The sequence below is a fragment of the Parasteatoda tepidariorum genome, chromosome 6, assembly GCF_982258835.1.
Source record: "Parasteatoda tepidariorum strain Cologne lab strain chromosome 6, Ptep-v5.0, whole genome shotgun sequence".
NCBI classification, from domain to species: Eukaryota; Metazoa; Arthropoda; class Arachnida; order Araneae; family Theridiidae; genus Parasteatoda; species Parasteatoda tepidariorum.
Genome location: NC_141760.1, coordinates 81,546,330 through 81,559,472, shown reverse-complemented (window position 1 = coordinate 81,559,472; position 13,143 = coordinate 81,546,330). Strand labels below are relative to the sequence as shown.

General features: G+C 27.3%; 1 protein-coding gene across 1 annotated transcript in view; it reads left to right on the top strand.

Annotated features, from left to right (window-relative positions):
• ssp3 (SCAPER domain-containing protein short spindle 3) overlaps positions 1–13,143 on the top strand; it is a 63,341-nt gene that overhangs the window by 15,355 nt on the left and 34,843 nt on the right. Inside the window, exons 6-11 of the mRNA XM_087166098.1 lie at positions 81–206; positions 1,486–3,047; positions 4,442–5,187; positions 8,384–8,447; positions 9,127–9,256; positions 9,339–9,450. Coding sequence (XP_087022224.1) covers positions 81–206; positions 1,486–3,047; positions 4,442–5,187; positions 8,384–8,447; positions 9,127–9,256; positions 9,339–9,450 — 2,740 coding nt within the window. The remainder of the gene's footprint in view (positions 1–80; positions 207–1,485; positions 3,048–4,441; positions 5,188–8,383; positions 8,448–9,126; positions 9,257–9,338; positions 9,451–13,143) is intronic.

Here is a 13,143-nt window from a genome sequence, read left to right as displayed (position 1 = left end):
CTGTTACGTTATAGTTCATTTTTTAAAATTAATTTTACTTGCTATATTTGCTTTTCTCTAATGGTGGTGTTCTTTTACAGGCCAACATCTTTAGCTTGGGAAGTGAGGAAATCTTCTCCTGGCAAATCACTGTTGAAGAATGTCTTCATTGAGAAGCTCACTGCTGGGAGCAAAACTAAGAGACTTCTTTGTTTTGAGACAACTAAGTGAGATATAATATTTTCAACTGACTATTGTACAGTTTGTCTACACTATAAACTCTCCTTGCCACATAGTCTGAGGCCGTTTGCTGCTATGGAAACAAGAATAGCGCCTTTCAGGGAGAGTAGCGCTTCTCTTCACTCTAGGGCTAACACATTAGAACGAAGAAAAATATTTCCTTTCTCTCTCCGACCCCAGCTAGAATCTTTTATAAACAGTGACCCCACACCCCTACTTGAAATAGTTATACCTCATTACCATAGCCACTGCCATAGGTCCAGACAAATGGTTAGGGGAGTTCTTACTTTACACAAACTATATTCTGGCTTTTTATATATATGTATATGAGCAAAGAGTAAGAGAAATAGGAAATATGCATTGAATTTAAACTATTTTTTCTTCTTTTCTTAGTTTAAGAGAATATTTCCACTTTAGCAACAGCTGCAATTTTTAAGTAAGGAGGAAAGACAGTTTTTTTAATAACATATGAGAATCATCATAGTAGGAGTTTTTTTTTTTTTTTTTTTTTAATGAATTGGCGTTGTTATTACTGATGCAAAAACTTCTTTCATCTCCTGCTATTTAATGTAAAAAGTTGAGTGTAACAGAAATTTTCATATGGTTTTATTAACATTTACAATAAATACTTGTATGAGTTATCAGTTTGCACATACTAGAATTGCATCTGTTTTATCCTTTCTTTGTATTCAATGACTAAACAAGGCTCAGTAGCATTTGTAATAGTTCATTTAACTCTAGATAACTAAAGTCAGTGTTACCCTGTAGCTAGTCATTTGACCCATTGACTATGAACATTGACCCATTGAGTCATTTGACCCATTGACATTGAAATGAAAACATACCCATTTTTACTCATCCTGTATTTATGTAAGAAAAAAGTAAAAGTAAAATGGATTAAAAGAAATACTCTTGCATTTTTATCTAAATGTAGAAGAGTGATTAAATTAAGTTATTGCCGTCTTTGAAGATGTTAAAGGGTTATGCATAAATCAGGTAGTCCATAAGGTGAATGTTAAGTTATCTACGATTAAATGGATCATCAGTTAAAATGCTGAATTAAATTCACCAGATCCCCATTTACAATCTATTTAATACAAAAGAACTCAAGTTGCATATTTTTAAGTTATTATTTAACATTTAGTACATAAAATTAGTTATTCAGCTGCTATGCACAAGAAATGTCTATTTTCAGTAATAAATGATCATTGTTTTTTTGCAGTTCCAGTTTTAATGTTATTTTTTCTAATTTTCTTTCAAATTTAGTGATTTCACTTCAAGCCCTAAAGTAGAAAGCATTCTAATACTACCAGAAAAGGCTAACTCTATGGGTTTCAGTTTTGGTTTTCAGCAGAGTGATTTTGAGACCAAATTAGATGAAATCAAACCTCTTGATCTCTCACATGAAACAAAAAATGATTGTGACATTCAGATATCTGTCATACCTGAGTCAGTGGATCCCAATTTTCCATGCAATAAGGATTTAATTGTGAATGAGGTGCGTGGTGAAAAGTCAGAGATACCTTCCTCAACAATTAGCATTAAGAAATCTTATTCTAATGTGGAATTGTGTTCTGATGTGAAACATAAATTGTTCTCTGAATCTGTTTCTGGAGCTAATGTGTCTAACAAAAGTTTGGCCATCTTAGATGAAGAAACAACCAATTTAAAGGGAGATTCAGTCACTGAAAAAATCAGCTCCATTGAACATTCTGCAGCTACAAAACTTAATTCAGTTAAAGAAACTGCTATACAAAAAATTAATTTAAAAGAAAGTACTGCAACTCAAACAATCAATTTAAATGAAAATTCTGCAGCTGAAAAAGTAATTTCAAAAGACAATTATTCAGCTAAAAAAACCAATTATCCACAGGATTCTGCATCTGAAAAGATCAGTTCAAGAAAAGATTCTGCAACTCAAAAAATCATTTCAAAACAAGATTCCTCAATTTGTAAAAATGATTTAAAACTAAATTCTTCAATTAAGAAAATCAATTCAAAACAAGATCCTTCGATTCAAAAAGTTGATTCAAATCAAAATTCTACTATTAAAAATGTGATTCATAAAGAAAAATCATTTTGCGAATCAAAATCACAAGTGTCAGATCCAAGCATATTGCTTAAAAGAAGTCGAAGCTTGATAGGGGATTCTGTTACTACAAATAAAGTAGTCTCAAACAAAGCTGATTTAAAAGTTTTGTCAAGAAAGACAACTTCAGCAGCACCTGGTTCTGTAAAAGATAAAATGGTCACTAATAAGAATAGGCAAAATGGGGCTAACGGTGGAAAAAATTCTGTGCAAGAAAGCATTCCTGTTGAAACTTCCACATCTTCTAATGCTTCTAAAATCAATCCTAATGCTTGCAAAGAATCTGTGTGCTCTATACTATCAAAAGAACAAGAAGTCAAGAAAATGAGTGGCCCAAAACCATCATTAAATAATACCAAAATTTCTTCTATTGATAACATAAAACAACCTGTGAAGAGTTTCAATTCTGTGGTGAAGTCTGAATCTGCTAGATCCAGTTGTGTAAAGAATAATGATGATAAATGTGATAATATTATCGATAAGAAAAAGCCTGTTAAACCTAAAAGTGCAGAATCAGCTATACAGAGAAATATATCGTATGTGTCCACCCTGAGTTCAAGAAATCAAAAGGAAAAAATTATTAATGATACAAAGAAGCCTGTTCGTCCTATCACATTAAGACTTACTCAAAAGAGTGGCTCTATGATATCTCTAAATAAAACAGTTGGCACGCAAATGCTTGTTCGGAAAACATTAAGTGTAGAAAAAATTCCAGAAGCTGTTAAATCGAAAACTGATGGTAAATACAATTTTTCTTGTGATTATTAATTTATTTTGACTTAATATGTAAGTTGCATACAAATAATATCTATACCCTTATTGCCCATGTAACTCTTTTGTGTTAGGATTTTATTTACAATTTCTAAATTTGATGTAATTTTTAATACATTTATACAGTCTACGCATTTTAATATGACCTTCTCACCCCATTGCAACAATCCTTCTATTCTAATGACTAACACATCCTATTTACTATTCTATAGGTTCAATATTGTTTTAACTTTCAATTTAATTTCCGATATGGATTGTCCATTTCAATATAGCAATTTAAACTTCATTTACTTTTTTTTATTCCAAAGAAAACTTCTTTAAAAAGAACTTTAATGCAAAAATCATCCTATTATCAATGAATCAGTTTTCAACAAAAGTTTCATAATCAGGTTTCTTTTGATATTAATATATAATTTTGTTTTAAATTCGTTATTTCTATTATTTTTGTTGCTTACAATTTTTTTATTTTGTCCAATATATACAAAAAGTTAAACCTAGCTTTGATTTACTTACAAATAAAACACTAATTTAAATATTTAGCTAGTTAAATGTTGTGTATTTTTATGTACAACATAACTATTTCTCTATTTTTTATAAGCTTACTTATTCAAATTTAATTAAATAAAAAACAATTATAATTAATAAATAATTTGCATTACAAAAGGTTAATGGCGGTTTAAAAAATACTAAAGACATCGAATGTTACTACTTGCGATTAATTAAATAAATTTTTTTAGTAACTGGTTAAATGCCCGTATCAGTAGCTAGTTTGAAAGTGTTTTATGCTTTTCTTGATGAGATCTTATTATATCCAGGAATAAAAGTTATTTACTTTTTGATTCAAATATCTGAGTATGTGGCATAAAATTATATAATAACCCCTTGCATGGAGATTCCCTCAATATTAATTTTAAGTACATGCTTCCAAGAAAAAAATTCTGAAATTTTTTTAAAATTTTTTTTACATGAACACTAAGAACATGATGCACTAAGTAAGAGTTTTGATTTTTACTGATATTTTAGGTAATATTTTTTAATATTCTGCATCATATCAAATTATTTTGCTAAAATATATAATTATTCAAAATTTAATATTTTAGAATCTAAACATCATTACTTTTTTTTAATAAACTTTGACATAACGTTCTAGTACAGTTAATATTTATTTTTGAAACATAATGAAGATAATCTGTTATCTATGCATCTATATATTGATTACAAATTGTTGCTAATTCTTAAGCAGCAATTAAATAATTATACTTTTAATGTACAATTTAATTTTAAATTATTTTTTGCATTTTAATTTGTGTGCTAATAGTATTAAAAAATATCTATTAACATTATGGTTATGGTCTTTTACAGATGATTCTGATGGATGGGAAATGGTGCGTGGGCGTAACAGGAGTCGAAACTCACCAGCCAAGAAAATACCTTTCACCTCCAAAAACCAAGAAATACAAGCTGTCCAAATCGCTAAACTTAACCAATCTAGAATAGGCGGATTTCCTTATACTAACAAAAGCAATGTGAAAACATCTACAAAAACACCAGCAAAGTCCGAAGCATCCAAAAAAGTGTTAAAGCAAGAAAATAGAGAAGCTAAAAATGATAAGAAACCACCAATAGAAACAAAGAATAATACTGACTCTAACAAGAGTGATAAGACATTAAAATCTCATAGTTTATTAGAGACATCAAACAAAGCAGGTATTCCTCAAGCTGGATTAAAAGATAAGATTGCTTCTGTTAACATGCGTTTTGAAATTTGGTTGAATGAGATCAAAAACAAGCCTCTGAGCTTGGACAGGACGATAGCTCGCAAAATCAATGGTGATAAGTACTGTTTGACAAGATCTTCTAGTTCACCAAATCTGCATTCTGAACTGGATATGTCTGATCATAGACTCTCAAAAACTCTTTGTCTGAGTGATCAGTCTTTGGCAAGCCAGAAGTACATTAACATAAATATTTTTAAGAAAAAACTATCTGAAAGAAAGATTAATTTAATGAAGAAAAAATCTAAGAAATGTCTGCCTGGTGCAAACTCGTTGAATGGAAGTAGCGATGAAAATGATACTGGTGGGGGCTCTGATGATCAAGATGGAACAGTAAGTTTTTTTATAATTTCCTTATATTAGAGGGACCGGAAAGTAATGTTCTTTCGATGCATTTGATATTTGTTATCAAGATTTTATTTTTAATCAATAATGCATTCACCCTCATTAGCAACAACCTTTCAATGCCGGATTGAATAAAAAAAGAATTGGTTTTTAAGACTAACGAATATTAAATGCACTGAAATGATATTACTTTCCGGTCCCCCTAATATTTCAATAGTTCTGCTAATTTTATCTTTAAAAAAATGTCTCTCAAAAGTTTTATTTTTTTTAATTAAATATCAATAAAAGATTGTTATTTTCTTCTAACCTTTAATATTATTTTGTTTATTTTTTGTGCTTGTTACACTTTTTTTTTTATCAAACAAACATATGTTTATCTTTTTTAGTTGAGTACCATTCCAAAACCTTCTGTTCTCTATTACTTTCTTGTTATTTTTTGTGATTTTATGCACCAAACAATGTATGTTGTCATTTATATTGTGTGAGATACAGCATAGCAGCATTTAACTCTTGTGTACATTCAATTAAATATAACTCTTGTGTACATTCAATTAAATATAACTCTCATAAAGAAGCATAATTTATTACTTTCTAACCACTGTTTTGATTTCTGTGATAATTAATTTATAAGCTTAATATTGAATGTTCTGTTGAATTATGTTTGCCGTGATATTATAATATTCTTTGAGTAATAATATAATCTTCTTCATTATCAGAAACAAAACAGATAAAACATAACAGTGCAAAGCCTTGTAACCAATGCAAAAATTTATGTTTTGCACTGCTTACAAGGAACTGAAAACTGGAAAGCAATAATAAGCATGCTTGCTTTAACATACATGTTTAAAATTTTTGAATAAAAATTTATTTCTCACTTGGCTTGTTATATACTGAAACAAACTGAGTTATAAGTTGGGTAGTTTGATTATGCCTCATAATTAATGCAAAAAGGATATGTGTTTCATCAACAAAGACCTATCAGCAATGTTTTATTTTTTAATTTTTCAATCTTTTTCTTTTATTTTTTTGTTATTTTATAAGTTTATTTTATAAGATTATTTTATTATAATATTCTTTGAGTATTAATATAATCTTTTACATTATCAGAAACAAAACAGATAAAACATAACAGTGCAAAACCATGTAACCAGTGCAAAAAATTATTTTTTGCACTGGTTACAAGGAACTGAAAACTGGTAAGCAATAATAAGCATGCTTGCTTTAACATACATGTTTAAAAATTTTTGAATAAAAATTTATTTCTCACATGGCTTATTATATACTGAAACAAACTGAGTTGTAAGTTGGGTAGTTTGATTATGCTTAATGCAAAAGGGATATGTGTTTTATCAACAAAGACCTACCAGCAATGTTTAATTTTTTAATTTTTCAATCTTTTTCTTTTCTTTTTTTATTATTTTACAAGTTTATTTTAGAATCAAGAACTTAAAACCCTCATTTCTCCAAATACAGATATTCGTGAAGTAGGGAAATTCTATTATTTATTTCCAAAGAACATTGAAATGTCTATATATCAAATCCTATAAATATGTGAATTGAATGAAATATGTTTAAATCAAAGATTTCACAGGATGTGTTCATTCCATATTTTAGGACTTCATTTTAAAGAGTATCCTATGAAATCCTATGAATAAGTGAAACAAGCACAAATTTGAAAATATCCAAAAAGAACCATGAAAACAGTTTCAAACATTCAGCATTTTCATTGACTTCTAGTAGTATTTTTCTTCAATAATATGGTTAATTAGTCTTTAAATAATTCATTATGCTTTGCTGCATCATTCCATTGGTTATCAAAATTAATTTAAAGATATTTGTTATGTACATACATCTTATGAAAATTGAATTTTTTTCTAGTTGCTGCAGTAAATGAATATTTTGCCTCTATAGTATCAGTATTTATTAGCATAAAAAAGCAATGCTTCAAAAATTGCAGTTGTTCTAGATACTGTTACACATTTTGTTGACACATTTGATACACAAATAATTTTAATGTACTGCAAAAATTGTTTCAATGAGAAACTAATGTCTGGACAGAGTTATATGAGACAAAAAACTTTCTGAACTACTGTGTTACATCCTCAACAAACACTAATATCAAACAAAATAATATTAACTACAGCAGAAATACACTAATGCATTTATACTATTCCAAAAATAAATAAAAAAAAATTTTTAAGAAAAATGTTTAAATAAAATAAACTGAATTTTTGAAAAAATTAAATATTTTTTTAAAAACTTTTTTTTAAGACTTTGCAAATTTTTTCAAAACTTTGCAGCTCTTGTACCTCTAAATTCTACTATTCTGTTTCTAAATAGATTGTTAATAATTGCACTACAAACAAATGTGCATATTGACTTGAATCTTTCTTATTAACCTGAAAAATGTAGATATTTAAAAATGTTATAATATAACATAACTGATGTATCAGTTCTAAAAATTTTAGTTTAATTTCAAAACTGACCTCTGAATAACAATTTTAGTTCCTGATAAATAAATACTGTTCATTCTAAATAAGAATTTGTATATTGACTTAATAAAATTCTTCTTAGTATCATTAAAAAAAAGTTATGAAAAATGCTATTAGTGTGTAGTTTTTATTTTTGTAATTTATTACAAAGAAAACTTGTGCAAAATGGTGATTATTGTAAATTATATTTCATCTATTATATATTTAAACAAATAATGTTACTAACAGATTTATTGATCAGGTATCACTATGTTTTCCTGAAATGTGAACTTACCTTTGCTAATTTTATAGGGAAGTGTTATACTTCTAACGAATTTTTTATTGTGCTTTAATATTCTTGAAATTCGTGATTTAATAAATTTTCTATACGTAATCAATCAATTTTTTTAAGACATTTTTCTCTAAATTGATAAAGTTTTTTTCTTTTTTTCCATAAAAAAAATAATTAAGTAAGTTAGAAAAAAAAAATTGCTCTACTTATTTTATTTGAAAAAGAAATGCTTAATATTATAAAGATTTATAAAATTGTTTATTATATCAAGTTTTGCTTATTTTGTTTTAACATTTTTTTTTATAAATTGTTATATTATTTGTGTAGTCTAAGCTTCACACATAAGAAATAAATCTGCTTGCATATATTATCCACATATAATTTGGTTTCATGTTGTTGTTATGTTTTTTTTGCCTTACAGATGTCACATGATGAGTTTGATGTTCAATGTCAAGAACTTTGTGACACAGCTTGGAAATATAAAAGTAATTTTTTTTACTTATTAATAACCTTTAAGAAACTTACTAGAATTCTTTTTGCTGTTTTAAAGGAATGTTTTATTGTAGAATCCACTGTTAATCCATTGTACCCAAACTTTAAGTAAAGTTAAATCAGGTTTAATTTTTATTTTACTCTTTTTACCCCCCTCCCAGTAGTAAAAAGAGCTCCCTCAGAAGAACTGGATACCTTCTTTTTGAGCCCATGTGAAAAGGCTAATTAGTTAATATGCTTCTTCATCCTTTGCGATCTTTATCAGATTAGGTTTTAAGTGTGATTGTTCTTTGCTTTAATGTTTTATTTATATGCACTAAAAATTTTGATGAACGTTAATAAACACCTTCTTCAGATTTTAATTTTTAGTTTTACTAAAAATTCATTTATAACTAAAAATAAATGTATTTAGAAGTTATAAATAAATTTATACTCTTATTCACTAAACATAATAAAAAATGTATACAATTTTTTTATTAAACTGATAAAGGACACTAACATAAGTTTTTGCTTCAATAATATTTAAAGGGAATTTAAATGAAGTGAATTCCTTTCAAAATGATTTGATTTTTGTTAATTTTTATTTATTATATTTTTATTTGGCCCCTTTAATCTTCATAAATCATTAATTTGTTTGTAGATTCTGTAATTTCAAGCATAATCTTGTTTCAGTTTTAGAACAGCAAGTTCGTAAATTAGAACTGTCCTGGGGAGAACAAATGGATTTGTTTGATATGGAGCTGAGAACACCGGGCAGAGCTTTGGAAATGCATGAAAAATTGTCATCTCCTTTTCGCAAAAAGTAAGTTTATGAATAAAAATTGAGGGAAAAGTAATCGATTAATAGAGATTACAAAACTTAAAAAAGCATTTTATTCTTGTAGGTCACTTTTTGAATCAATCCGTTTATGCAAGGAAAAGCAAGTAAAAGCTCAAGAACAGCGAGAACGTTTACTTGATGAAAAGGCCCAAAAATTCAAAATAATTGAAAAAAAGGTGGGTTGTATGTTTATATATATTTATTTCATTTCATGGAATATTCTTTCATTCAAGCACTTTAAAGTTTCACTAATGAATGAAATTTGATAATCAAGGGGGAAAAAAGAAGGAAATCATCAATATAGTATTTTGTTTTCTCTGAAGCAACCAAAAAAAAAAAATTTTTTTTTTTTGAAAAAGAGTTTTAGAATTTGTAAAAATAAAACTTATTGCATTTTATAAGAATTAAAAAATTTCTTGAGAAAATTCATTTGGTATTTATTGTTTGGTACGTAAATATATATATATATTTTAAATGAAAATTGTTTGTGAAAAACATGTCCACTAACTCTCTTCCCATCAATTGTAATTGGGAAAAACTATGAAAACTACTGCATTAGTTTTAAGAAATTTAGGTATGTGAGAAAATATATAAAAGTGACCCGAATGTAAAGGGGAAATGGGTAAAATGGAGTAGTGATAGAAGTCCATCCTTTATGGTTATAAATCAAACTAAGAGAGTGCTCTGTCTGCAGATTGTGCATAGATGAACATGGGGGAAATTTCTAAAATTCATTGTGCTGATGTCACAATTGTTCAACCTATAATATCATTCGTTCAAATTTTAATGTTCAAATGACAAGAAATGATTTTAAATTTGCTTTAAAAATTTTATGAGAACAAATAATAGTGACTGGCAACAAAGACAATAAGTTGAATGTTTCAGCTCTTGCAAACAACATGGAAGAATATACTAAAGTAAGTCTTTTAGTGAATTGGTGTACCTTTTGAGAGCATATAAGTACTATTTAACTTATTTCACTCAAAAGTCGAGGTATTACTATTTAACTTCTATTTTAAAAGTACTTTTCTTAAGTGGATTTTATATTCTTTTTGGATATTGTTTCACTTTAAAAAAAATAATGCTGGAAATGCGTAAAAATATGAAAAAAGAGTAAGGTATTTTTTTGTAGTATGCTATAATTACTTATGTACTTCAGTTTACAGTGCGAAGATTAAGTTAATTTAGTCACAGAAATTCAAACTAATCTTGAATTCTTTTTGAAAGAAATTGGTAAAAGTTAACGATCTGGTGCCCATTGCATTTTAGCGATTTTTTATATACTTACATATGACAGGGAAAATATAATTTGAAAGTGAGATTTTCTAATAATTAAATAATCGAGATACAAATAATCGTAAAATAGAAGATTTTTTATACAGTGAAATCTACACTGTACAGCGTCCAATGCAAAGGGCACCTTATTCTACACTCTAACAAAGATATTAATTAGTTTATTTTCATCGGAAAATACGAGCCAAACTAAATTAACCATTTTGGTCTGTCTAAATTTTGCGGTCCTGTGAATTTCATTAGTGAGGTTTAATAAAGCTTTAAAAGTTTGAGAAGCATGTTGAACACTTGTTAAAATATTTTTTTTTTCTGTGGAAATTGGTGTGTTTGTATGCCAGTTCACTGGCCTAAATAATTTTTAAACTTATTTACGGATATCGTAATTTAATTCTTGATATCGCCGTTCATATTTGTTAAACCATACAATATGAGTAAAATCTTATTTTTATTGGTCTAAAAGTGTCGCAAGTAAACGGGGGTAAATAAATTAAACTTCTTTTATATTTTTTTGGGGTGTTGAATTTTTTTTTAGAGAAAATACAAATACATAAATGAAAAAGTTGAATTTACTTGCTCTGGTGAAAGGCAACGAACCTATTTTTAACATTGTATTGATATTTTTTGACGATGCCTTATTTATCATTTTCAATTCCCCGTACTCGCGATAAAATTGTTTTATCAGATAATAAAAATTAAACAGGCATCCTCTTATATCTTCTACATTTATATCCTCTGCAATACATTATGTTAAGTCTCTTTTTAATCCAATTTATTTCGTTTCTGATGTATCGCCAAAAAATAAGGAAAAGAAATTTTACCCAATTGATTAAATTTCATTTACATTAGGTATTAATGCCGTGCGCTTTTGGAAATAAAGAGCCCTTAAATTTCATATTAACTTCATATTTTTTTTTTCATTTCTAATATGTAACCGCTATTCACTTCTAATTCTTTAATTTCATTTCTAATATGTTTCCGATAAGTAACGAGAAAAAACGGTTTAAGGAAAAGCGACGAAATTTCATTGTTTTCTTTATTTTCTTTAGATTTTTCAAAATTTAAAGTAATTGTTTCGAAACCAAAATTTAAAAAAAATATGACGACTATTAGAACTTTAATGGTTTATATTGCTGAAAATAAGAGCGACAGTTTTTATTCCAGCTCTCCAATGCTGTGCGTTAATGGAAATACAGATCAGTTAAATCTCAACTCTAATATGTTTCGTTTCTGATACGCCACCAAATAATTAATTTACTTCAATGATGGAATTTTTTATTATTTTGAATTCAAAATCTACTTCAATAATTTCGTTTTAGTGCCGTAAGTAATAATGTTTATTTTTTTTATTTATTATTCGTCATTTAATAGCGCGAGTCTTTTTATTTAGAACGAGTTAAAATAAATTATATTAAAAATAAAATTAAAAACTAAATAAAATAAATATAAATAAGAATGACTCAATGATTGCACAAATTAGCAACAGAGAATTTGTGTATTATTGTACCAGGGGTCTGTCCAGGCCGAATTTACTACCGTTTAGCGGTACCTTCACAAATTCAATTTTAGGAAAAACGGTAGTTTCACAAAATACTTTTTCTTAAAATTTTATTTTTGTATCCCTAAAGAAACGATAAATCCATATTTTTGTGTTGATTTCTTAATATAGTTTTAAATTTTTCACAAATTATGTCTAAATTTTCACAAAATAGGTACCTCTCAGAAAAACCTAGACAGACCCCTGTGTATGGTGTGGTTGAATTGCTATATAAATAAATCGACAGTAAAAGAAAGAATCTGTGCGTGTTTCTCTTATATTTACAGAATCGTTTTAGAACCCGATTTGAATAATTGTTCAAAAATTTCAGCTAATGTGTTTAAGTGGAAAAAAACGTTTTTTTTTTTTTTTTTTTTTAAATTAAATTTTTTTATTAGTTTGCGATTATGTTTTGTTACAAATTAAGCTGTAAATTGTTTTATTTTTATTCCCTCAATCATTTACGTGATAACATTAATATCATTTTTTAGCATATATCTCTATTGAATCAAAAACGAGATACACTGGGAGTTTATTATACGTTCTTTTATAACTAACTATTATCTACTCGTTAAATCAGGTAAGATCAAGTAAGAAATATTTGGATGACATGTTAAAACTTAAATCAAAGTCTTTGAATTTTTTAAAGGTATCTGAAACCACTAGTTTACTTTGTTTACAAATGGATACGAATTTAAACGTGTTTCTATTCTAACGTGTTCATCAAATGTTTTCTAAATAAGGCAAGATCAATTTAATTTAAATAAGAAACATTAAGTTATGCACTAAAGTGCAAACTTTTCGGGAAAATGGTTTGATTGGGATAATTTTTGACGATCAAGAGTTAGCTGCTTTCAATAGAATTATTTTCCTTGCTGAATAACACTGGGTATAATTAAATCTTATTTTGATGGTTGAATCTCTGAAATGCGTTCAACTTGATCTAAACGTTAAGTCATTTAGAATTACGAAAAACAATGGTAAAATTATAATTATTTTTGTGATCATCATAAGTCTCTCAGTTTTGTATATATTAATGTGT